General features: G+C 43.9%; 1 protein-coding gene across 1 annotated transcript; it reads right to left on the minus strand.

Moving 5' to 3' along the window:
• Positions 1-128: 128 nt before the first annotated feature.
• PSMB7 (proteasome 20S subunit beta 7) lies at positions 129-22,817 on the minus strand. Its single transcript, XM_069873492.1, has 8 exons — positions 22,711-22,817; positions 22,205-22,298; positions 21,981-22,078; positions 21,552-21,692; positions 20,630-20,745; positions 13,919-13,977; positions 880-1,031; positions 129-344 (listed from the first exon to the last, which is right to left on the minus strand). Exons 1-8 carry the CDS (start codon positions 22,770-22,772, stop codon positions 233-235), a joined length of 834 nt encoding a protein of 277 aa, XP_069729593.1. The 5' UTR covers positions 22,773-22,817; the 3' UTR covers positions 129-232.
• Positions 22,818-23,322: the final 505 nt, after the last annotated feature.

Below are 23,322 nucleotides of genomic sequence, written 5' to 3' on the forward strand. Positions count from 1 at the left end.
GGAGACGATCTGCCCTCCCTTCTGAGGTGCATTTTCTGCTGTCTTTTGTGCTGTTTCAGGATGATGTGGTACCCTGCAAAGGAAGTGCAGGAAGGGAAAAGCAGTGGAAGAAATGGGCACCACAGGACTGAGGAGAAGGGTCAGAACCCTCTTTATTCAGTACTCACTGCACCTTTCTCTTGGTGCTGGAAGGCTCCTGAACAGCTCTAGCGCTGGTCTCCCCTGCGGTGGCTCAGGATGTGTCCATGGTTTGTACAGTCTCATCCACCACCTCAATTTCCAGGCGTGCCACATTTTCAGTGAGAACAGCAGTAGTGCCCTTTTCACACCTGTATCTGCCATACCTGGTAAAGAAACAGGTGAGAATGAAGCTGGGAAATGGTTCTACATATAAAATTCTAGAACTGATGAGCTTGCTCTAGAGACTTCCTGTAAAAGCCCAAAGTTCAGGAACGGTGCTTACTGCCAAGCCCCAACTAGTGGCAGTGGCTGATACACTTTCAGACAAACTCCCATTTTTAGGGAACCCCATGACCAAGTACCTGGAAATCTCCCTCACTGAAACCAGTGGGATCTCATTACAGCGTGGGCTGTACTTGCTGTGTCCCACTCCAAATGTGACACTGCGACTCAAACTGCCCGATACTCAGAGCAGCCTCGCAGGCGGGTGAAGCGGCAGCAGGTACACAGTTCATTTGTGTCCTTCACACATCCATACGTGCCACTGGCAGCCTCTCCTCACTGCAGGTACAGCCACTCACTTAGTTCTGTTTAGTTGTAGCCCAATATACAGGTCTAGAGGTGACTGACAAGATTTAGTATTCTAGCAAACAGGAACTGCTGGGCAGAGCAGGGATCACCTGCAGCAGAAATACTCACCTGTCCCCCTTTTTGTTGGCCACATCGTATGGACGGAGAAAATCCAGCTTGTTCTTGCTGATGACACAGATGTCGATGTTGCTGCCGGAGCCCAGGTCGTTGTAGATACCAGCTGCGATGGCGTCTCTCACAAGCTGCTTGGCTTCCTCTTCCTGGGAAGTTAAAAAAGCGATCACTGCGCAAGGGCTGGCGTTTCACAGCAACGTTTGTCCGCGTGGCAGTGGAAGGTGTGAGCTCAGAACAATTAATGAGATACCAGCACCTTTTTAGTCACCAAAGCCCTGTAGCATCTGCTCAATGGCGGGACACCTAAGGGCGAGTCTTTACCCTGTTCATGATCCAGGGTGGATCAGACCTAGTGAACGCAGTCAACAAAGAAAAATCAAGATTTCTGCGTTAAAGAATGTTTAAGCTTCACGGGTTGTAGCGTCCAGGCTTTCACACACATGTATGTCCCAGGTTCCCTGCAGTGCCCTGTGTTACAGCTGCACACAAACAGGACTCACACTGATCTGGCTACACAACTTCCCTAGGCAGAGACTCTGCAGAGCCAAAACCAGGGCTGTGATTTCATACGTAGCTGGGCTTGCAAAATGTGTCAGGTTCATCTTAATAGCACCTGTGTGCAAAGCAGCCGTGCTCTGCACCGAACTGCAGCTGCCAAACGTCTCTAATTCCAGCCCTGAACATCTAGTGCAGAATAGTGAAAGAAACCTGCTGAAAATCCCGCTCAAACTAGGAGCCTCTGCCAAAACACTGCATTTTGTACTTAAGTTTTTACCATTTAAATGACAAAACTAACACTTTGCTGCAGTTTCTTTTCCGCTGCGTGCTTCAGAAAGTCCCCAGGCAGCTAAAGCACAATACACATTTCATATATAAATACAACACGCATGAAGTGAAGTATATTTCAAAAGCGCAAGTATTTCTAAATTACCAGGTACCACTACTAGAATCCTATTTACAGCAAAACTAGAACAACAAACTAGGACAGGAAATGAAGCTCACTGACACTTCTGAAACCACACACTAGTCCCATGAAAGTCCTGTTTGCTTTCCTACAGGTCTGTGTATCCGCTGCCTTTCGAAAGGGCAAGCACGGCTGCTGAAATATTGATGCAGCGTGTACTGAGAGAAATCTGCTCTGTAGAGGCTGAACAGCCTGAGCCAGCAAGTGGTGGTGCCTGTGGCACACACAGGTAACGTCCCAGTGAGTCTCTGACTAGGAAAGATTTCAAATTCATCAATTTCTTCATTAAAATATTACAACAAACCTATAATCATCGTCATTCCCCTAATTAAATTCATGAGTGGTGCTGATGTGAAGGTGTCAGAAGGACAAGATCTGGTCTGCCCATCTCCACCTCCTCTGGTAGCTGCGCGGGCTCCCTCTACAGATCCCAGGGAGTCGGATCAGCTCCGGTGCTGCTGGAACCGATCTGCTTCAGCCAGTGTGCCCTTGGTCTTGCTCTGCCCCCAAAGGCAGCGAGCACGAAGAAAGGCTGATGGGTCATTTCAAGCCTGGCAAACCCAGGCACCAGCACCCATTCGGCACGATGGACGCGGTGCTGCTTGACAAAGCCCCACGGCTCCGGGTGGGTGCTGAGCCCTGGCCCGCACCTCTTCCCCCAGCGCTCTATGGCTTGTCAAGGGACACAGACATGGCGAGGACGTCTCCCGCTCCTCTGAAGCCTGGCTAGAGGAGCTGCTCACGGTCCTGGCACCCGGCACAAGTGTCAGAATCCAAGGAAACAGGCTGTGTCCGTACACACACCTCCTCCCATGCACACTTCCATCTTTTTGTCAGCCTCCAGAGCATGTGAGACCCTTTTGTGCTGCTCAGAGGTGCCTAAGGAACTTACTTGAACACTATGATGACAGCACATCCGTGCCAGCAAAGAGAGCAAGACTGAAAAACATCCCTGAACACGCAGCCTTGGACTCGGGTTTATCCTCGAGTCACTCATGGCAGCTGCCGCTCAGCGAGCCCAACGCCGTCACACTCGGTTCACACCGACCGCTCGTCTCCGCTGGGCTGGCATTTCACACGTTTGAATTATCTGCGGTGAACAAAAGACCAAACATGCAACGCCGATTTTGATAAATGCCACCTTGTGAAGTTTGCTTCACTTTGGAAGCTCCGTGCCTCTTCCAGTGTCCTGCCAGAGGGAACGATGCTCAGATGCGCAGCCCGCTCCTCGAGGTCTGCTCCCGCAGCAGCTGCACGAGCCCCGTGTACGGGTGCAGCTGCAGAGCTCAGAATTAGCTCCGCTCCCCTAGCACCGGCTCCCCAGGCATTCTCTGCATTCCCTGAGGGCCCTCTCTGAAAGAGCCTGGAACACGGTGATCCTGCTCTCAGTTCCATTAAGGTACTGACCAGGAGCACAGCACTTTTTTTTTTTTTTTTTCCAGTAAACTACAGAAATAGCATAAAGTCTAAGGTCCGTCCCAGTTTTATTGGCATCACTTTAAAAAAAACAAGCAAACAACAAACATCCTCAAACACTGCATTACCCTTTCTACCAAGCCGACCAGAGCAAACCAGCCGTGCCCTGGAAATAATTCCATTTCAGTAGTAAAATACCAGTAAGCGACTGTTTCCTCAGTCAAGATAACTTGTACCTATGCTGCAGGTATTCTAGTCCTACAAGGGAAATAAACACACCAAAATAAAAACAGTATGTGCAGATATGTTTCAAAAATTGAATAGCAGCAAAATCAGCGTAACTTGGTGTAGGAAAAGCACCACAGCTTAGGAAAAATTAAAGCAGATAGGCAGGGGGTTGTTCCCCCTCCACTTTAAATATTTATGTAGTATGTTTTAGACAGCAATGTAAAGCTCAAAGTCATCTAACTCCTTTAACTGAAATATTCATTTTACTTTTTAAGTAAAGAACTCTATCAACCCATTGTTATCAGCAGCTCTGAAAATGCCCAACCGAATCAGCCAAGCTCAGCCGTACCCACACCGAGGCATACGCTACACGGAGAAAGTCTAAACCAAAACCTCTGTTCATCCAGCTGATACCCTGCAGCCTTGTTCATAAACCTGGAATAACTTTAATTACAGAAAATCTGGCTTCTGTGCTGTGCTTCCTCCTCCATCCCTTTTCAGGATTTAGGAAGAGGAGCAGGACAGCCACAAAATAAAAATCCCCCGCAGGCAGAGTTCTACCAGGAGTGTAGTTTTAGAGCCCCAGCACAGGGGTGAGCGTGCAAAGCGCTGACACAGTCCGAGCACAGGGGCACGAAGGAGTCGCTGCAATAATTAATCTTAAAAAACCCTAAAAGTTCAGAATATATAAAAGGAACACTTCCTGCTTTATGGTTGTGAAGGCCAAGCTAACTGGGAATATCATTCTCCGGGGTGCACACTGCTTCTTAAATGAGATTACAGGGAGAGTGATGTAGTGTGAGGCGAGGCGGCGGTGACAGGCAGCCCTTTATAGAGCTATCTGTTTGTCTCCATCACCGCATCACACAATGTGTCCCCGGACTCCAATGTGCAACTCCATTTACCACCCCGTGACAAATGGGCAGCACTTGTAAAAGGCGCAAAGAGGTCCAGATCAGCCGTGTAATGGTCACCACAGATGCACCTCGGTGCTTGAGGGGGGAGACGCAGACCCCGGGTTCATTAAAGTGACCAGTAATGGATCCTTCAAAACGCGTCTTAGGAATAGTACAGTAAAGGCTAAAATAAATAACTCAGCATGGAAGGCTAATCTGAAACGGTGTTTGATAAATTATTTATAACACAGACAATTGTCTGCATTTAATATTGGAGCTACCGGTAGCATCTTTAAAAGATGATTTATGTGTTGTAATGCCATTAAGCTTTATATGGGCCCACTGCTAGCTATAAAGTCTGCTGAGATTTAGAGAATGAGTTTTAAACTGTCACTGCAACATCATAGTAGATAGAGCCTGTATTAAATCTTTACTTTAAACCTGTTATCTGGAGAGTCGCATTTTGTAGACACTCAAGAACTGATGGATTACCTCTCTACGGCTGCTGCGCTGCCAGTCCCAAACAGCACCAACGAGGAACTTTTACACATTACTCTTGTATATAGCTTGGATCGAGTTTCTCTTCACACTTGGGCCATTTTCAGATTTCTAATGCTATTGAAATAAAGACGAAAAGAAACTTTCTAAAAGAAGATGTGGATATTTCCACATCATATTAAATCTGTTAGCAAGGACAGCATTAAACAAGTTTATCACTATGCCTCCAGCAGTAGAGGGGGCAGCTGGAATGGCTTTGGGAATGTTATTGCTTCAACATTCTGTAACTTCGCAAGTGAGTTAAGCCCGAGATGCCTTTTCCAGATTTGCAAACTGTAGAAAGGATTTTTCAGATTCTTAGGGAAGTGAAATGCATCCCTTCTGCAGGTGAGCAGCGCACTGTGGGGAGAGACACAGCACGTCTCTCCAGCAGGGAGCCTTCCCGAGAACTCAAAGTACAGTACATGGAATATTAGCACAGAGTGAATACCACAGCCCGTAACAACTTCTGTAAAAGAAATTCAAATCCTTATCACATCTGTCATTTACAAAAGAATTAATTTCTTCAAATTACATAATGTAAAAAGTCAATCCTACTCAAAGTGTGATTCCACAAGCCTCGCTTGGGAAGGGGAAGGGAGGAGGGAAAAAAAGTCAGAAGCTTCAGGCAGGATAATGATAAAAAAATAAATCTGTAAAGAAGCGTTGGGAATTTGGGGCTAGGAAAGCGATACCTCTTGAAGGACATAAGCACCTACAGAAGCATAATTAGGTTTTGGGAGAGTAATCTGCAGACCACAACATGGAGAGGATGCGCGTGCCTGCCTGTTGGGAGAAGCTGTGGAGATCAATGCGTAACTGGAAGCAATGCTAAAACCCGCTGGCGAAGTCCAAATTGATAACAAAGTGAAGCAAAGCACTCTGTTTTTCTTGTAAAGGGAGATTGAAAGACTGTTAGTGAGAACAAATCCGTTTTGGTTACCTTTGGAAGCCGGGAAGGGGCTGGCACGTGTCACTTAACGCACTCTGGTTTAACAAGTCTTCACCAGAAAGAAGTGAGCGCGTCAGGTAGTGCCTCATCAGCAGATGAATGACGTACCTTGTTTCATCATTTTTTTAAGTAGACCTATGCTGCAATCTAAATAGTTTGCTTTGCTTTCATCTTCGATCAGATGAAAGAGATTTAAAGGGAGTAGGTCTTTTAGCCCTCCCCTCATCCTTCCATCTTTTGTTTGTGCTCTAAGAAGTCACAGAAGTCAAACACAGAATGCTGAGATTTAACAGCCCGAACAATGCAAAGCAGGCTATTAAAATAGATATCTGTGAGGAATACGTGGGATGAGGACTCCAGATGACAGAAAACAGGATTAAGCTGATGTGCCCAGTGACCACAGCCCAAGGAAACGTACCAGATAGAAAGTGCAAGCAGGAGGAATTAAAGCAATGATCACACCAAAAGCAAAGGGGTTATAAAAATCAGGATCTGTAGGACTGGCAGCTTCTGGGAGCCATGGAGCAGCCTGTGTCAAGACACAGAGACGGGTCCTGGGAGCCACCCCCAGTGCTCATCACTGGGCATCTCCTCAAAAAGCCTACAGTGCTGGTCTGTGCCACCATCACCAATGCAACACAGATGACAAAGCCCCAGCTTACTTGAATCCCTGGTTATGAACACGTCGGGCTGCCCAGGTTTCACAGAAAATACAGAAAGATCAGTTTTGTTAGGCAGTAGCAACCTTCAGCACAAACGTGGCACAGGCGGGAACCAGCGCAAGAAGAGACCCGAGCAGAGCACCAACCCGGCGGTCCCGTCAGAACCCGGCAGCCCCAGTTCTTACACAAACTCTGTCATCCAATTCTGCACGGCACTGATGTCAGCGAATAATACATTAGCAAATGTTTATTTTTCTAACTGTTTTCTACTAAGAACTTTTCAAATAAAACACACCTTAGTCCCTAATTATTATTCTCGGTGATTACAGTATTTTCATGTTCTGATGGCAGACGCCTGCGAGCCCAGGCTCATCAGCACCTCCCCCTTTCCAATATCACACACCACACAAGTATAATAAACCATGTTAATATTTCATACCAGTGTGAAATATGCTGGAGTATCAATTCAACATCTGCTGTCTTCAGGGTACCGGCGTCCCGCAGAGACACGTTCAATTTGTAATTGAGTTCTATACTGAATTAATCAGCAGTTTATCTTTTTTAGTAAAATAATGTCTTCCCCACTAACCTGGATTTACATTAACAATTTATGCCAAATTACCTGCCAAGGCCAGAAACTTATATGATTCGGAACTGCTATTCAATAACATTAGTCCCTACGTGTCATGCCTTACACAGAGATTAGCACAATACATATTTCCAATGGCAAAGAATTAAATTACAAGCTCCTCTCACAACCACAGAATTTCTTGTAATGCTGTTCCCATACTTTGAATTAAGAATCAATATGAAAATTCATTTAATCCCTCACTCCTTACACCTGGGCGAAGTTCATGGGTTTTTAGGGAGCTGATTATCAAAATAAAGAGAACTCGCTCAACAGCAGCAGAGCTGCAGGTTCTACACAGAGCACGATACCCTCAGTTTGCTGTACCACACGGTAACACATTGAACCTGAGCAGCCAGGTACATAAACCCTGCAAGAGGTAACAATTAAGATTACTGTATATTATTATTGCACAGGAAAAGGCGAATATCCAGCAGTAACACACCTGGCTTCAAGGAAAGCAAACCTCTGTTCATGTGACTATTGCTTCACCTCTGACAAAATGATACAAGGGAACGAAAGTCAACATTTTACTTGCAAATACAAGTCCTCCAGTAATTTCTCCTCCCTAAGCACCCCACAAACAGGTTCCAGCTGGGAGGGGGCCACCCGACAGCCCAGCCTGGCTCTCTCCCTGCTCAGCAGAAGAGGCTCCTGGCCTCCACAGCCCTCACCGCAGGAGCAGCACTTGGGCTTTGTGCCATGTGAAATATTTTCCAGTGTGTTTTGCCGGTGTTCTGCAGTTCTGGGAGAGACACAAACTGAAACAATTTAAACTGGAACACCTGCTCCTGAGAAATGCATCAAAAATAATTACCTGTCCTACACCCACCCTGCGCAGCGAAATGATCTCCTAACACGCACCCCGCTCCTGACTCGCTGGTCGGCATTATTACGTACAGAGTTTAAGTGTTACTTTCGTAAAGGTGAAGAAATTGTTGCTCTTTGTCATGCAGCAGAGCCCAATTTAAACAGAGGTAAAATTTATTTCCCTCGATAGAGCCTGTAACAGAAAATGAGAAGGTGCGGGGGGGGATCGCTGGGGCCTCCGACCGAGGCTGCTAGCAGTTTCCCACCCAATTTCTGCCCAGAAGTTGTGCTTTGATATATTCAGAAAGAACACCTCAAAACACCTCTGCAGTGGTGCTGCCACTCCAGAGCACATCTAGCCAGCACATCTGAAATCAGCCTCGTGTTTCCCATTAAATGTTAGCTCTGCAAAGGCACTCAGTCCACGGCAGAACTCGGCGAAAGACAAGAGCAGCACCGAGTGTCCAGTGTGCCAAGCAGGAGCCTGGCTACCATTGACTGATTTTTATCTAATCTAAAAATCAGACGCAGTGTGATAAGCCTTTATTTTCTGTATGACCCCATGCACTAACATGTGACCCATGGAAATTCAAGTGTCTGAAGAAGACAATAACCCAGGTAAGTAAGGAAAGAACAAACCCTGCATCGCCATGAGCTGTCAGAAAAGGCAGTGAAGATATGTCACCAACGGTATTGTCACTGGTAATGAAATAAACAGATACACAGAGCACAAATACCAAGTACTTATTTTTGTTCGCAGAATCAGGGGTTTTTTTCCCTCCCCCATCTACTTAATCTTCGTGTTTGACACCAACAGGGGTTCAAGTATCTCAGGCAGGCTCTCTAGCTTAACTCTGATAGTCTGGCTTGATCTCTATTGTCTGCTGTCTGAGTCCAGCCAGCAAACCTCCCAGCAAGTGGTCACCTTCCTACGGAGTCATTAAGCCTCCGCGTGTCAGCTGGTGGGATTAGCCTGCAGCCTCCCACACCTGAGCCCTAAGCGGGGACACCGGCATTTTGATCACCATCACTAATGAATACAGAATTCATATGCGGCTTGTCATTGCTCTTGAGCCTTCAATCACACAGATGCAGGCTCAAGAAGACTGATCGGACAACTATTGTTATAGATCAGAGTTTGGGCACTTTCCAAAAACAGCTCAGTAGTTAATAAACAAAAATAATGCCACCATAGCAATGGGCAGTAGGAAATGAGCACAGACACATCGGAATGTTCTGTGTGTCAGCTTTTGTAATATTCTGTAACGTGCCTGATGCATTTTTTTACTGAAATAAGAGGTACACAGTGGAAGCTGAATTCAGCCTACCTTCCACCGCAGTAAAGCACACACCGAGCATCCCGAGGAAGGCGATCTTTTTACTTCTTCACTCTAGGGATATGCAACTGCTCAAAAGTACCTCAAAAACCAGTGGCAAAGCCAGAAACAGAACTGTGGACCAGAAAAGGCAGAGCCTACGTGTTGTGCAACTCCCTGTCTTCTTCCTACAATTCCTTTGTGAACACACATACTCTGACAAATGCAACTGTTCACTGAAGGACGTTGCTGCCTCCAGATCCCGCCTGCCCATTTCAGAGGATTCCTCTGGTCTGCCACCTGAATCACAGGTGCCTACGCTCCAAGGGGAATGCAGTCTGAGCAGCTCCCTCCAACTTTTAACCTGGTCTTACCCCTCCAGAATAGGTCTCTAGAATCGTTTGGGTCAGAAAGGACTTTAAAGCCCATCCAGTTCCAACCCCTGCCATGGGCAGGGACACCTCCCATGGGGTCAGGTTGCTCAAGGCCTCATTCATTCAGTACCACTTGATTTCCTGCCATACTTAAAAAATGGCACACTAAGCGACTGTAAATACAAACCCTAGGGTGACCTATTTTAGAAATAATAATCAAATATCTGCCAGACTACCTCCTTCCATTTTTTCCCCACTCATTCCGTGCACCTGTACTCATTACGCAAAAGATTTACTTCCCTTCCCTTGCCAAAGTTCTACTTGCTGTGGCTTCTACCTATTCTCTTCCTTTTGGATCCTCTTTTTATTAAACTGTCTGTCTTGATGAAATACAGAACAGAAATGATGTTACAAGCATCCTGCTTCCTTGCTTAAACACAGAGTTCTTGTGAGAAAGCTACACTGCAGCCTCACTGTAAATCAAGTAATCCTTCCACAGTCAAAAAAGCTTCTCCTTTTCAAACAACAGGATTCAAATATCAGAATAAGACATGTAATACACACCCAGTCTCCCTAGGAATTCAACCACCACAGTGCAGATAAACCCAGAATTCCAGCATTTAATACCGTAAACATTTTTCCCAGATCGTGGTTTCCACATCTACACAGAGTATTTCTTTACTATTGTTTAACACCAGAAGGCATGAACACATTTGCAAAATCTGACGGTAAGGCTTAAAGCACATGCGGCTACTTCTCCATTGAAAGAAAAATTGGCTGCAATGAAAGATCTAAGCTCAAAACACTCTATTAGATGTGCTGTTCTTCCACTTATGTTTTTTAAAGTAGATCTATAGCTGCCCACATGACAGATTAATATTGTTCCACAGTAGTTAGGTGCTTGGCATTACATTTTTGAAGCATCTACAGGCCTTCAGGGCTGAAAGTGTTCACATCTTCAGCAATCTATAATGGTTCCTCTAGAGGCCAGCACTTGCTTCATAATGAAACATGCCTCCATAAATCAAGCTGCAGAAGTGGCACTTGTGTACGTCACCATCTATCTTAGCGGCTTCTCTGAAGGATGTTGGGTAAAGATCATCTCCCGGCATTGCAACCAGGGAAAGGACCATCACAGTTGGCGTTGCTAAAGCATGTGCTGCTTAAAGCCGAAGACACACTAAGTCTATGGAAAAAAACCACATCCTGCTGGTGTTAGCATGCCTCAGGCAGTGGGAGAAGCTTCAGCAGCTCAGCTTCAAAAGGCAGAGAGCCAGAGCTCTAGAAACCTGCAAAAATTGGCTAAGCCTGCAGTCGTCTTTTTTTTTTTTTTTTTTTTTTAAGTTGAGCATCTTCAAAGTCTGCGATTCTAACTGTAGGGCACAGCAGCTGCCACTGCAGATTTGATCCTCTCAGCTTTTGGCAGCTCTCGACTTGAAATTCTAGCAAAAGAATTTTTCAAGTTGCTATTATTGCCTGTCATGGATTTATAAATATTGTGCACTATCTGCTGTGGCATGGCTCTCATGGGACACCAGTGCATGCCAAAAGCGTAACAGAATGAAAAACAGTTCCTATTCTTCAAATAAATGCTAATTTTTTTTTAACTGTGCTCACACGATGCGTTTGGTGATCAGCTTCAATACAGAATATATATCAGAGGCAAAAAAGCTGATTGTCTTTTCCAGTAGTATTCAGCTGCTACTTTCATTAAGCTTGTTTAATTACATTCCAGATGCTAATTTGCAAGTCGATACCAGAGGGTGCAGGACAGTTTGCCTTTGAATCATTTTTCTGTGATGTGATGGTCTTGAAGCACACCACTACCCTCCAGTAGCCCTAGCAAGAGATTCTGACAATTACTGAAAAAGAAAGCACTATTGATCTTGACAGAAAAATATTAATCCTCTATCCTTTTTTTAAGTGGAATTTTCAGTTTATCATCATTGCCATTTCACGGCAAATTTTATGTAAAATATACATTGTGTACTTCAGATTTAATTTGTTTTAATTTAAATAGAAACATGACTTGTTATTTCATTACTTTACTGAAAAAAAAATCCCCTGCAACTGACTTAAAAGTTAAATATTTAAATCTGGCAGCCATAACATGAAGTGTATAAGAGTACAATTGGGTTTTGTCACCTGAACTTTGCTGGTTTGGACAATACAATACAATTCATTGAATTGTTATTAGAGAATAGAATATCTAGCAAAACAGAGGCAGGGTTAAGGCGCATGCAAGTCTCCAAGATCTAAGTATCTATTTCAACAAACTGGTAGGCTGCGTTTCTAAGTGCTTGTTATAACGGGGAATATCTGCTGCCATTTATGGTTCTATATGAAGACAATTTAATAAGGATGACCTTTCTAAATAGGAAAAGTTGGAGATTTACCAATTTTTGGTGCCTTTTTTTGGTTGCTCTTACACAAAGAATGACTTAAAAATACAAGCTTGAAAACTAGCTGAGAAGATAATGAAATTTTCAGTTCCGTAGCACAGCTCTAACATTTGCCTCTCTGGAAGCAGACGATTACGCTGTTGCTGTTGATTCCAAGGATCTGTAGTCCATGTTTCCAGTATGAATAGCACACATGCCAAGTGCACAGTCACACCAGAGGCTGGAAAAAGAGACTCTCTCATTCTTACAGTGGTAAGAGTGGAGAGAAAGGAAGAGAGTCACGCTCTGTCTAGTGGTCCTTTCTATCCTCCAGCTGGTGTAGTGCTACCTAGAGAGAAACCTGAGTGCCTATTAAAACTACTCCAGTGTTTCTGCTGGCATTTATGAATACGCTAGAGGCCAGAAGCCTGGGGTCTTCAGATCCTGCCCGAAATATCACAGCAACACAGAAATCCTGACCTCACTGCATGTCTGTAATCTTGCACATCTGCAACCACCTCAGACCCTGACAGAAAAGGAGCCCACGAAGAACTGGAATACTGCTTATTACCGACTCCTAGGCAGTGTAACCACCAGAAAATGCCTCAAAACAAGCTGGTTGGTTTGTTTAAATCAACTGGTGTAACACATTATGTTCCTTCGTGAGATACAACAGGATACAACAACACCTCTAATTTCAAATTAAACTGATCCATTTTAGAGAGGAATACCTGAAAACACTGCAGTCACACCAAGACTGATAGGGAGAAAATGACCCACTGCGGTGGCATTGCAAAGATGAGGAACATCTTCAGACCTTTCCTGAAATAAATCAATATTTTCCACTTCTTTCAGTGACACCGAATAGCTCCAAGATTTGTTATATCTGCATTTTAAGCTGATGTAATCGCAACTGTTGGGGTTACGAGTCACTTTTAACAGGTTCAATTTTCAATTTTGTGTTCAATTCTCAGTTTTCTCTTTCAGTGAGATTATTGATCAATTGGAACGAGAAGGAGCATTCGGAGAAAGTCTGGAGATTAAGGTCGTTTAAAAGAGGGCTTGACGTTACTGATGCATTTTGCAAAACAAGGTCACAGAAAGCCGTTTAACTGTTTTGGGTTCGTTTCCATCAATAATCTGTCTGCAGATAGTTGGATTTTTCACGGTTTATTTTAGCAAGCACTCAACACAGTGTAACTAAGTATAAGGAAATACTATAGATAACACAACATTACACCCTGTATATACTCATAACAAATAGCTGCATAACTTATTCTGATCCTGATCCCGACCCTCCAGCTTTTGGCTCTTCTGAATGATTCTCTACAAGCAACCAAACATTTTTCAGTTTCTATCAAGATCATCAGCAAAACTCAAGTGTCCCACAACTTTATAAATCTTTGATAATCAACTTTTAAAAAGGTATTAAAAGTAAAGGTGTGGTTACCAGTTCCGAACCTATCAAATCAACCAGAATTCTAACTGGTTTCATACACTGCTTAAACTTTTCTTTGTGGCTTGTACAACCATGCATTCTCTTTTCAAGACTGAGAGGTCTGAGTACTGAAGGAAGATAGCAATATTGACCATGCACAGGCTGCCGAATTCCTTAAGTCAACTATAATCAGCAAGTTCTTAAAGCTTTCACACGCATTCAAATCACACAGGTTTTTCCACAAGTAAATTTGCAAGAAGCTGTACTTCTTTAAATTGACTTCACCCACCAATTTTTACAGGTTTGCAATAAGCTGACATTAGGACATTTTAAGTAGAGGGAAACTAGAGCAGATTTAACTTTTTTTAAAGCCTCCAACCTCAAATTCTTACAATCATGAGAATCAGAGGTTTAAGAAAAAAAATTCTTACCTCCATGTCTGGTTTGTATTTATCTTCGAACACGGCCATAGCTGCCAATGACCCAGAACCTACGGCAACAAAATTAGGAAATTTATTTAGCCAGCATATTTAAATAGGGTATTTTTTTAAAGACAAAGATTACAAAACCAGCAGCACAAGACAGCCTGAAAGTCTACCTTAGCTTACTACACACTCCGAAGTGTCTACGCTCTAAGTGCAGCACCTAATTTAACCCTAAACTATAGCCAGTGTACCCAGACTTGTCACCATCCCCATTCTGACAGCTGCCTTCTTTTTACTATTTTGAACACCAAGATATGAAAATGATGTTTAAAAAAAAAATAGAGTTAACTGAATGCCGCAACTTGTAATTCCTGCTCCTCCATTTCTGCCGCCCCACTTCATGCCTGGCCACGTTAGAGGGAATGTCACTGGATACAGAGACACTAGGAATGAATAGATTGCTCTAACGAGCTGCCCTGGCAGAGTCACCTTTACACACAGGGACGAGCAAACTGGCCATGGGAAGCGGGTAGCTGCCCTCACATTACCTCCCGGATCAGTTTTAAAACAGTTCATTATGCATTTACTTTGTGTCTTTATTTGTACATTGAACAACTACAGCTCAACACACAAAGAGAGGGATACAAAAACACGAGTTTTATGTTATTTATCTTACAGGCTGCAATGCAAGTAGTGGTGGAACGGAAGCCACCTCTATCCAGAGCAACCCAACTGCAGGCACTACAAATGTGTTTCCCCTAAATTAGTATGGAAAATACTATTTGGAACCAAACACTTGCTTTGTTCAGAAAGCGGGAACCTCAGAAAGATATCTTGTCTGTCTGTGGCCCTAATCATATTTCAGAGCGCGCTACTTTTGGGGAGTGAGTAAAGTTATCTGCAATTTTTTAGTCCAATTAGAAGATTTTTTGGCATTTATTACTTTTTAACTTGTTTTGCATACTGCTATCTGTTTAGCTGGGTCACAGAGAAAGCCATATTTTCTATTTAAAATGATTTGTGTATATCGCTTGACCACCTCAATGGTTTAGTGAAAGAAAAAGGCAGCGATTAAACAGTTTCAAATGAGGTGTCCTGCTGATTTTATCAAGTCTGCTGAATGTATAATGAAAAAGGAGAAGCTGACAGTGACACTGTTGAGAAAATACAGACTACCTTATCTGAACCATTTAAGGAGGTCCAATTATAGATCAAATTTAAAGGGTAGAAACAGCAGATTTACAGACACAAATCAATGAACATGGTAATCCCAATGAATATGACAGATATTCCTGTTACAGAATATTGCTGTGCTTGAGGATCATTACCTTTACAGTACCAAATACATCACATCTAAAAGCAGTAGGACACTCTAAGCGTGCGCTTGTATTACAGGCAATGACTATTCATTTACACCTCGGAGCAATACACGACTCCATTTTTTAAGTGCTGAAACTGGGAATAAAGAAGATTTTTAAGCAGCTAATAGCAGAAACGAACCGTTGATACAAACAGCTGATATAACAGAACAGATCACATACAAAAGAAATTTTACTGATCCTTCAAACAAGGTCAAAATAAGGTGTGTTCCAAAACAAATATAGGACTTGAGCCATCAAATAATTCTCCTTGTGGAATGACATAGGAACATTTCTAATGCATGGAAAAAACATCCAAGATACAACCTCAAACTGAAACCACATTCTTCCTACACTCAAGTGAAAGCCTACCCTAAGTGGAACGGGAAGCCTCAAAACTAGCGAGCAATCTTACCCTTGGACAAAGGTTCTTGGAAAAAATTAGAGCATAAAGACTAAAAACACGCAAGAATGGAAATAAGAGGTAGTATCTGACAAATTACTACATCAGCTACTGAGATAAGAAAAAACAGTCTTAATTCTTACAACTTTTACCAACAAATAAAAATTATCAATAACACAAATATCGTAATAATCTCATACATGGCTCAGGCTGGATTAATCCCTCCCGCTCCTTTTGAAAAAAGAGGTTCCTAAATGAAACTATGGGCAAGAACCCAGCAGACTTATAAAGAAAAGGATGAGGGAGTGGAGCCTTACATTACATGAAATCCTTTATACACAAAGAAATATAAGTATTTATCTCACTATGTTACCAAGACACAAATAAACACCAAATCTAATATTAACTTTAAACAAATAAATGCACAGTCCTGTTATGTAAGTTTTCAAAGAGTTGTTGAAAGTCTTAATTCAATGCAACCTCTGTGTAGTTGTTAGCATCTGAAAACCAAAGGAGATTCTAACAGAGCAGGAAGTAAAGCTGGAAAAGCTGAATAAACTCTTTTTTTTTCCCTCTACTGCTTCCAAATCCTAAACATAAGCTTTATAAACTTGCATTTAAAAAGTGCCTCAGCAAAAGCCCCTGAGCACAGCTAAGCATTCTTTGAAAGAGCAGGTTTCTATAATCTGAAATAGCACAATGAACATTCGTTACTCTCACTGGCACCAGCTGTAAACACCGTGTTGTTAGAGACAAAAATAGACGTACACTTCCGTTTCTCCATCAAAATAAATCATGTGCTGTTTGACAACAGCCACATGAACTGTTTTGAACAACATTTAGGATGTGCATATATTCACCTGTAGCGCCTTGACTGAGGAACCCCCCGTCCCCTCCTTGCTTGGCTGGATGGAAATCCCACCACTTGCCCAACCACACAGGGAGCTGTGAACTTCACTACTCAATTACACCAACTTCCCCCTGCTTGTCGAATTCCACACACAACCCAACCAACCCCACCGTGTTCCAGGGGGTTCCACTGACTTGTGAAAGCTTTGCTTTGTAACAGGAGAGCTGGCAAAGCCTGTGAACTTAAGTAAACACTGGCACTACGGTTTTCTTGTTGCAGTCCCTATAAAGCACAGAAAACTCAGATACTGGGGGTCTACTAAGAAGTTGTTTATGTGGGAGAACCAGCTGCTCTCTTGTCCATGCATCCAGTGTCCACTCATAATTCATTTTTAACAAGCATGCTTTGCCTATGTGTAGAAACAGGCTTAGCAATTCCCAAACAATGTCTGGAGAAAGATAAAACCCAAACATTGTAAAACATCACCATTAATTAGGGGTAGATGTCCCCACCTCACACACAATCACAGATTTAAGTCCCTACCAGTTAGGATTTAACACAAGAGCTCAACCTCAAATCTATTAAAGCATTTGGGAAAGCTGAGAGATAACTCATCATTAAACAGTGCTTTAACCGAGCTCAGATTCAAAGTGACACCAAAGCCAGTGTTTATCTGAGACAAGGAACTTCGCCTGGAAATCTTAACACCACAACCAATGCAGAAAGAGGAAATTTTATCTGTTGGACTATTTTTTTTTAAGTGTTGGAAGTTTGCAACTGTTCTGTGCATGAGCCAGAAGGATAATTAAAAGAAAGTATAATTGGAATAGTCATCATGAGTTTGTATTACAGATCATTCAGGAAAAAAAAATTTCAAATGGTCACACCTCAACAACCCTGAAAACACAGCGATCAGGGAGAAATGTCACAGCAACTCCCAAGAATGTATTTTGCTCACATTTTCAATAAGCTACGCTTTTGAAACAAATATTCAGGAAGCACTATCTAGCATCTAAATATATAAAAATATTGATTGCCAAACAAATTATAAAGAACTCTGGAAACTGAGATGCAAAGCTGTACTCCGAGGCAAATGCTTTTCAGCCCGACAGTCAGCACGAACCAGGGAAGTTACAAGACCCTAAGAGATTTTATCTTTTTCCTTCTTTAAGGAACACTGGTCATTTCCTAACTTTTCACAACTAAGTTAATCAGAAATTGGACTCAAATGTAATAAATTCACTTCAAAAATCCTGCTTGCTCTTTACTTGAGGAGCTGTACCGCTTCAGCATGGATTTAAAGTGAGAGATAATTATTGACCTGCAGGAAAAAAAACAACCAACAATACTTTCCACTGTTTTGCAGCTGCAGTAGCTTTTCTAAAACAGATGAACTGCTTCTGTTTAGCAGAACACTCACTGCAGACAACTTCTTACTGCTAAGCAGAGTCCATTCTCATCACCCAGGGCCCCGTTTGCTCCCTCAGCCTGCCATGCTGGAGGATGCGCCGAGCCTCAAGAGTAACACTCAGCACCTCCTCATCCATCAGTGTCAGGGCTCCCTGACAGGGCATTTATTCACACGCACTCATTGTTATTCAATTTGCTGTTCATTCTAGGTAAAAACTCTGTAATCGCCACAGCCCCATCGATTTGGATCATTTTTCACCCTGGTTCGCGGCCGCGGGGCCAGGTCTCGGCAGTGGCAGTGCTTGCTCTGCAGGACGACACGGCAGCGCGTCAGGAGCTGATTTATGAATATGAAGCAGCACTGGAACCAGGGGACCGGCTGAGGCCACCAGAGACTGCTGGAACACACTGACTGTTTCCGAAAGCTGAACTACAGACTTCAAGAGCCTTAATTTTATGCATGCATTTCATTATAAGTCTTGGCCAGAAGCTTTCCTAGACAAGCCAAGCAATCAGACAATCTTGCATCGTTTGCTGAAATCCAATTTTGTCCTTTGTCAGCATAAACAGTTTAATTTGATGTTTTCACTCCTGAGTAAGCACTGAGTATCTTTTAAATCTGCCATGCAAGGGAGGACACCACCCTGTCCATCCACGAACACACTCCAGCACATTAAATCAAACAAAACCCCAACACCTCAACCACCTTTCCTATTTAATACTGAATTTCCAGAAAGGACCTGGCCAAAAATACCTACTCTGATTTAATAAACTGCCCTTGGAACACTTGGAAAAAAACAAATAGATCAAAATACAATTCCAACTACCATCTCCAATTTGACCTTTGACACTTTTCCTGCTGTCTCAGGTCCATCTTTCGTTTATATGCATAAGCTAATCTTTCTAGTAAAATAGAACTGGAGAAACTATCTGTGTACTGGGTGTAGAAAGTAAACCACATTTAAGCCGAGAAGGCCTATGTTCAACAGCACGGGCAAAGGTAACCTGGCACAGCCCAGACAGCAAATCCCAGTTTAAGCCACAATGAACTTCACCCATATTCCACTTCCCACCTGTCATCCTGCTATGTTATTTTTGTGGAGGGAAAGAGGGAGGGACAGGATTCTCAGAAATGGCACATTTTAAAGCCTTTCAAACATTGGCACCAGAGTAACTATGCAAATAATGGGAACTGTGTGACTTTATCCAAGCAACCAACTCCCAGCCACTAACAGAACAGTCAGCAACAGTGCTACAGTTTACTGCAATATTGGGTATAAAGCAGTTAAAAGAATCAGACATTTACTTTTTGAAATATCAAAAGCTAAACAATGACATCACAGGAGTGACGGGGATTTTATCTGCCAAGGCAGTAACTGGCCAGTTCCTAAGGTACTGGCACCATCTATTGGCCCAACATCACCTCTGCAGAGCGCCTGCAAATTAACAGATTTAACCACAACCCCGTTACACAGGTAACCAGATGGTTCAGTTTGACAGCCACGCCGTTCCAGCAGTGCAAAGACCCAGAGAAAAAGTAAAACCTTTAACATCTAAGAATGTGTTAAGTAGGTGTTTTATCTAGAGACACTAACCACAAATAGAAAGATTAACTAAAAGTTGTATTTTTCCCATTGCAGTAAGCATAAAAGATGCATCAGACATAGTCTGAATTTGATTTATTCCTGATATACCTCATTTCAGACCAATTTTCTTTCCCCATATATTTATTTGGACTCTACATTACATTTCCATAGCTCTACTGAAACCAAAATCCCATTTAAAATCATCCAAGTCTTCAAAATGAAACAGCGTCTTCTTGAGTGATCATAAAGCAAAAATAATTACAGCCTGGTTATGTTTGGAATTTTACGTGTTACAGATGTTATATTCTCATGAGGCCATTAACTTTCAGAAAGCATTAGTTTAATCTCTTCCTAGTTTCTCAGTGATATCTCTTACCATTTTTTACCCTTTACTCCCAGATTATTGCCCATAAATCATGAAAGAATTCAGAACTAATCAAAAAAGCTGACATCACTATTGAAAATACACCCCTCTCCAAAGACAGGGCAAGTTCTGTATTATTTCCCTGCAACACGTGTGTTAATTCCCTTTCCAAAGTAAAAGGATCATGGTGATCACTAAAGCTCTCCTGCAAGTTGCAAGGCTTATTATAGTTGATTTCTTCACGATTCTCCCCACGGCAACCCTCCAAGCATCCCTCAATAACAGAAACAGAGCAAGACAGCTAAAACAATTTTATGTACAGGACATGGACAAAGCACAGTTAGAATGCATAGAAGGAACGACAAATTAAATTCACAAATCAGGATTTGAGACAAATAAAGACATAGTATTCCATAATACAGTGTCCTCCTGAATGTACCCATGAGAGGCCTCTACTAGGGGTGTTTAATGAGACCCAGGTAAAAGGGAATAAGCTCAAGAACCATTTCACAACCTAAAATCACTGCTACTGCAAAGCAGCACTGAGGAGTAGAAAAGTTTAATTCTCTTCAGCAGGCGTTCTTCATCTCCTTCTGTAGAACTGAGAAGTAAAGGAGCAATATTTCTGTCTTTTAAGGAGAAAGACAAGACACTCCAGAAAAACTGCCTATGATTTGCACTCTGGTACCACAGAGTACGTATTTCCAGGTCATCCCATATTATTGTTTATTGTTGAAAAAACTTACCCATGGTAACGTAAGGCAGTTTATCAGTCGATCCATGGGGATATATGCTGTAAAGGTGAGGTCCCGTGACATCCACTCCCCCCAAAACCAGGGCAGCACCAATGTAGCCTTGGTACCTAGAAGCAACGGCTGTTTGTGAATTCAAAAAGCCACAGTAAAGCATCAGCTCTTTTTAACACAACACATGCACTTGAGAGTTTTCCCACGATAACACCAGTAACATCTCCATAAAAAAAGATGACTTGTACAGCCTGTAAGCAATCATTTAAATTAAGACATTTGCTAAAACACGGTATATTTCATTGTGCCCTCAATCGCAGGGCATGTTCAATGTCATGCTGCCGGTTAGGAAGCTCAGCTGCCACACCATAGCAGCCTGTGACAGTCAAGATATCAAACAAAACCCTACAATAGCTTCAGTACAGCTTCCAGCCATTTCACTCATTTACCTCACTAACCACCAGCAGAGTTCTATATTAACACCTATGGGCTCCAAATAGTTAAACATTTTATTCTTTTAGAAATAAAATACATTTTGAGCTAGTGATTCTATTACAAGTCATGTAAAAGTCTCGATTTTACAACCTTGCACGTTACAAGACTATTGCTGGTCCAGCTGTCTCCCCACAGACACACATCAGGTGTTGTGGGTTTGATCAACAGTTTAATAAACTATTGTTTATCTATTTTTCTGTGTAAACACCAGCAACATAGTACAACTATATTCAGTTCTCTAAAACACTACAAACTCGATTTACTTTCCATCTCTGCCCAAAAATCCAATGAAGCAAAAAGTAATTACTAAACTTAAAGACTCATTATGGATGTTAAGCAGATTAAGGAAGGATGCTCCATCACAAGAGCTCAAGAGTTCTGCTGGTTTTAGCAGCATTGTGAATAAATAAGAAATCCACTCAGTTACCTAAAAAGCATTTGTTTCAGCATTTGATTAGCAGTTACAACTCTTGGGAGTCGTCCAGTAGAGAGTGAGTGGAGCTCCAGATTGGAAGAAATCAGCTGAGTTGTCATGTCTGTATCAGCAGCTGTCCCTGCACCACAGCAACTGGAAAACGTTAGAAGCAAGTTAGGAAAGGGGAGACAAACAATTCTCCACTTTTTCTAAGGAGCAGAAATTTTATCACTGTAAAATTGAGGGAATTCGGTTTTCATTTTCAGAGCATGAAACAGGATAGTGGTTTTGAATATAAATGAACTACAAAACATCCCCAAACCTTGTTAAGAAACTATCATTTTAAAGTATGGTTTCATGTGTGATTTTAGTAAAGGATATGGCTAAAAACCCTAATGTTATTACAAATACCACCACACAATAAACAACCTCAGTACTCACTAGATATTCGGGGAAATGAAGTGTATTTTGGAACAGTTCTTGTCAGCAACCACCATTCCTTCAGTAGCTCTCGTATCCGCTCCAAGGACCACACCATCCTACAGAGAGAGAGTGTTATTCCCAAAGCCTCCCTCTCCAAACAGGATCTTCATGGCACCGCTACAAGCCCCGGGCCTGCCAGGAATGACTCAGCAGTGTAGATCCCCGCCTCCCCCCTGCCTTACCTTGAAGATGACGCCGGCAATAGTGGTGCCAGTCTTGCGGGCGGTGGGCAAGCGCAGCCCAGTGCGAGTGAGCTCAGCCTCCAGGACAGAGTTCCTGCAAACACAGGGTGAGATGTGGGATGAGGCAGGGGGCTCCCCTCCGGGGAAAGAGGGGCTCGCCCAACACTTTCTCCTGGGGCCAAAGGGGCTGCCCTTGCACACACACTAGGCCCAGTGGAGCTCCCACTCCCTCCTACTCCTCTGGGGCAAAAGGAGCTCCCCACACTACCCTCCCAGGGCAAGAGAAGTTCCAGCCTCTCAGGAGAAGAGGGGCTCTGCTCCCACCTCCCCCGGGGCAGGAGGGGCTCCTCTCAACCCGCCACCTCCCCGCTGAGGCACGAGGGGCTCCTCCCGCCCACCGGGAACCCCGGGGCAGAGGAGCTCCCCACACCCCCCCGGGCCACGAGGGGCTCCGCTCCCACTCCCGCTCCCGGCGGAGACGCTCCTCGCCCCGCCCCGCGCCTCACCGAGCGCAGTTGTCGAAGCTGAAGCCGCCGCTGGGCGCCCGCAGCGCTGACACGGCCGCCATCTCCGCGCTCCTGGGCAGAACGGACGGCGCTTCCGGGATAGCACTTCCGGGTCAGCGCTTCCGGGTCAGCGCCGGGAGGGGGCGGGGGCCGGTGGCAAAGGGGGCGGGGCCTGGGTGCCGAAAGGAGGCGCGGTCCGTGGAGTATGTGGGCGGGGCGCGCGAAGGGGGCGTGGCCTGAGCGCGGAAAGGGGGCGTGGTCTCTGCGTGGCGCGCCCGCTCTGCGCGGGAAAAGGCGGCGGCGTGGGGGGCTGGTTTAGCGCTGGGGTTTTATAAAGGGAGGGGCTCCTTAGGGGTGCTGCTCCGTGGGGAGGGGGTCAGCGGTGTGGCTCTATAGCGAGAGGGGCTCCTGGCCCAGGGAGAGCTCTCTGCGGGGTCTGGGGTTTAGCTTTAGGGTGGGGTTTGGGGGTCCCTGCGTAGAATTGTCCCCATGCAGGGTTGGCCGTGGAGAGTTTATAGAATTGTGCGGTTGGAAATGACCTTCGAGAGCCGTCCCTGCCCACCGCTGAACCGTCCCTGCGCGCCCCTCCAGTGCTGGGGGCTCCACCACTGT

This window comes from Phaenicophaeus curvirostris, chromosome 20 (genome assembly GCF_032191515.1).
Source record: "Phaenicophaeus curvirostris isolate KB17595 chromosome 20, BPBGC_Pcur_1.0, whole genome shotgun sequence".
NCBI lineage: Eukaryota > Metazoa > Chordata > Aves > Cuculiformes > Cuculidae > Phaenicophaeus > Phaenicophaeus curvirostris.

Coding starts and splice junctions, on each gene's coding strand:
- PSMB7 (XM_069873492.1), bottom strand. CDS start 22,772: ATGGCGGCCGTGTCAGCGCTGCGGGCGCCCAGCGGCGGCTTCAGCTTC. Junction 13,978..20,629: donor ACTGCCTTACGTTACCATGG/GTAAGTTTTTTC, acceptor TTGTTGCCGTAG/GTTCTGGGTCATTGGCAGCT. Junction 345..879: donor GCCAACAAAAAGGGGGACAG/GTGAGTATTTCT, acceptor TTTCTTTACCAG/GTATGGCAGATACAGGTGTG.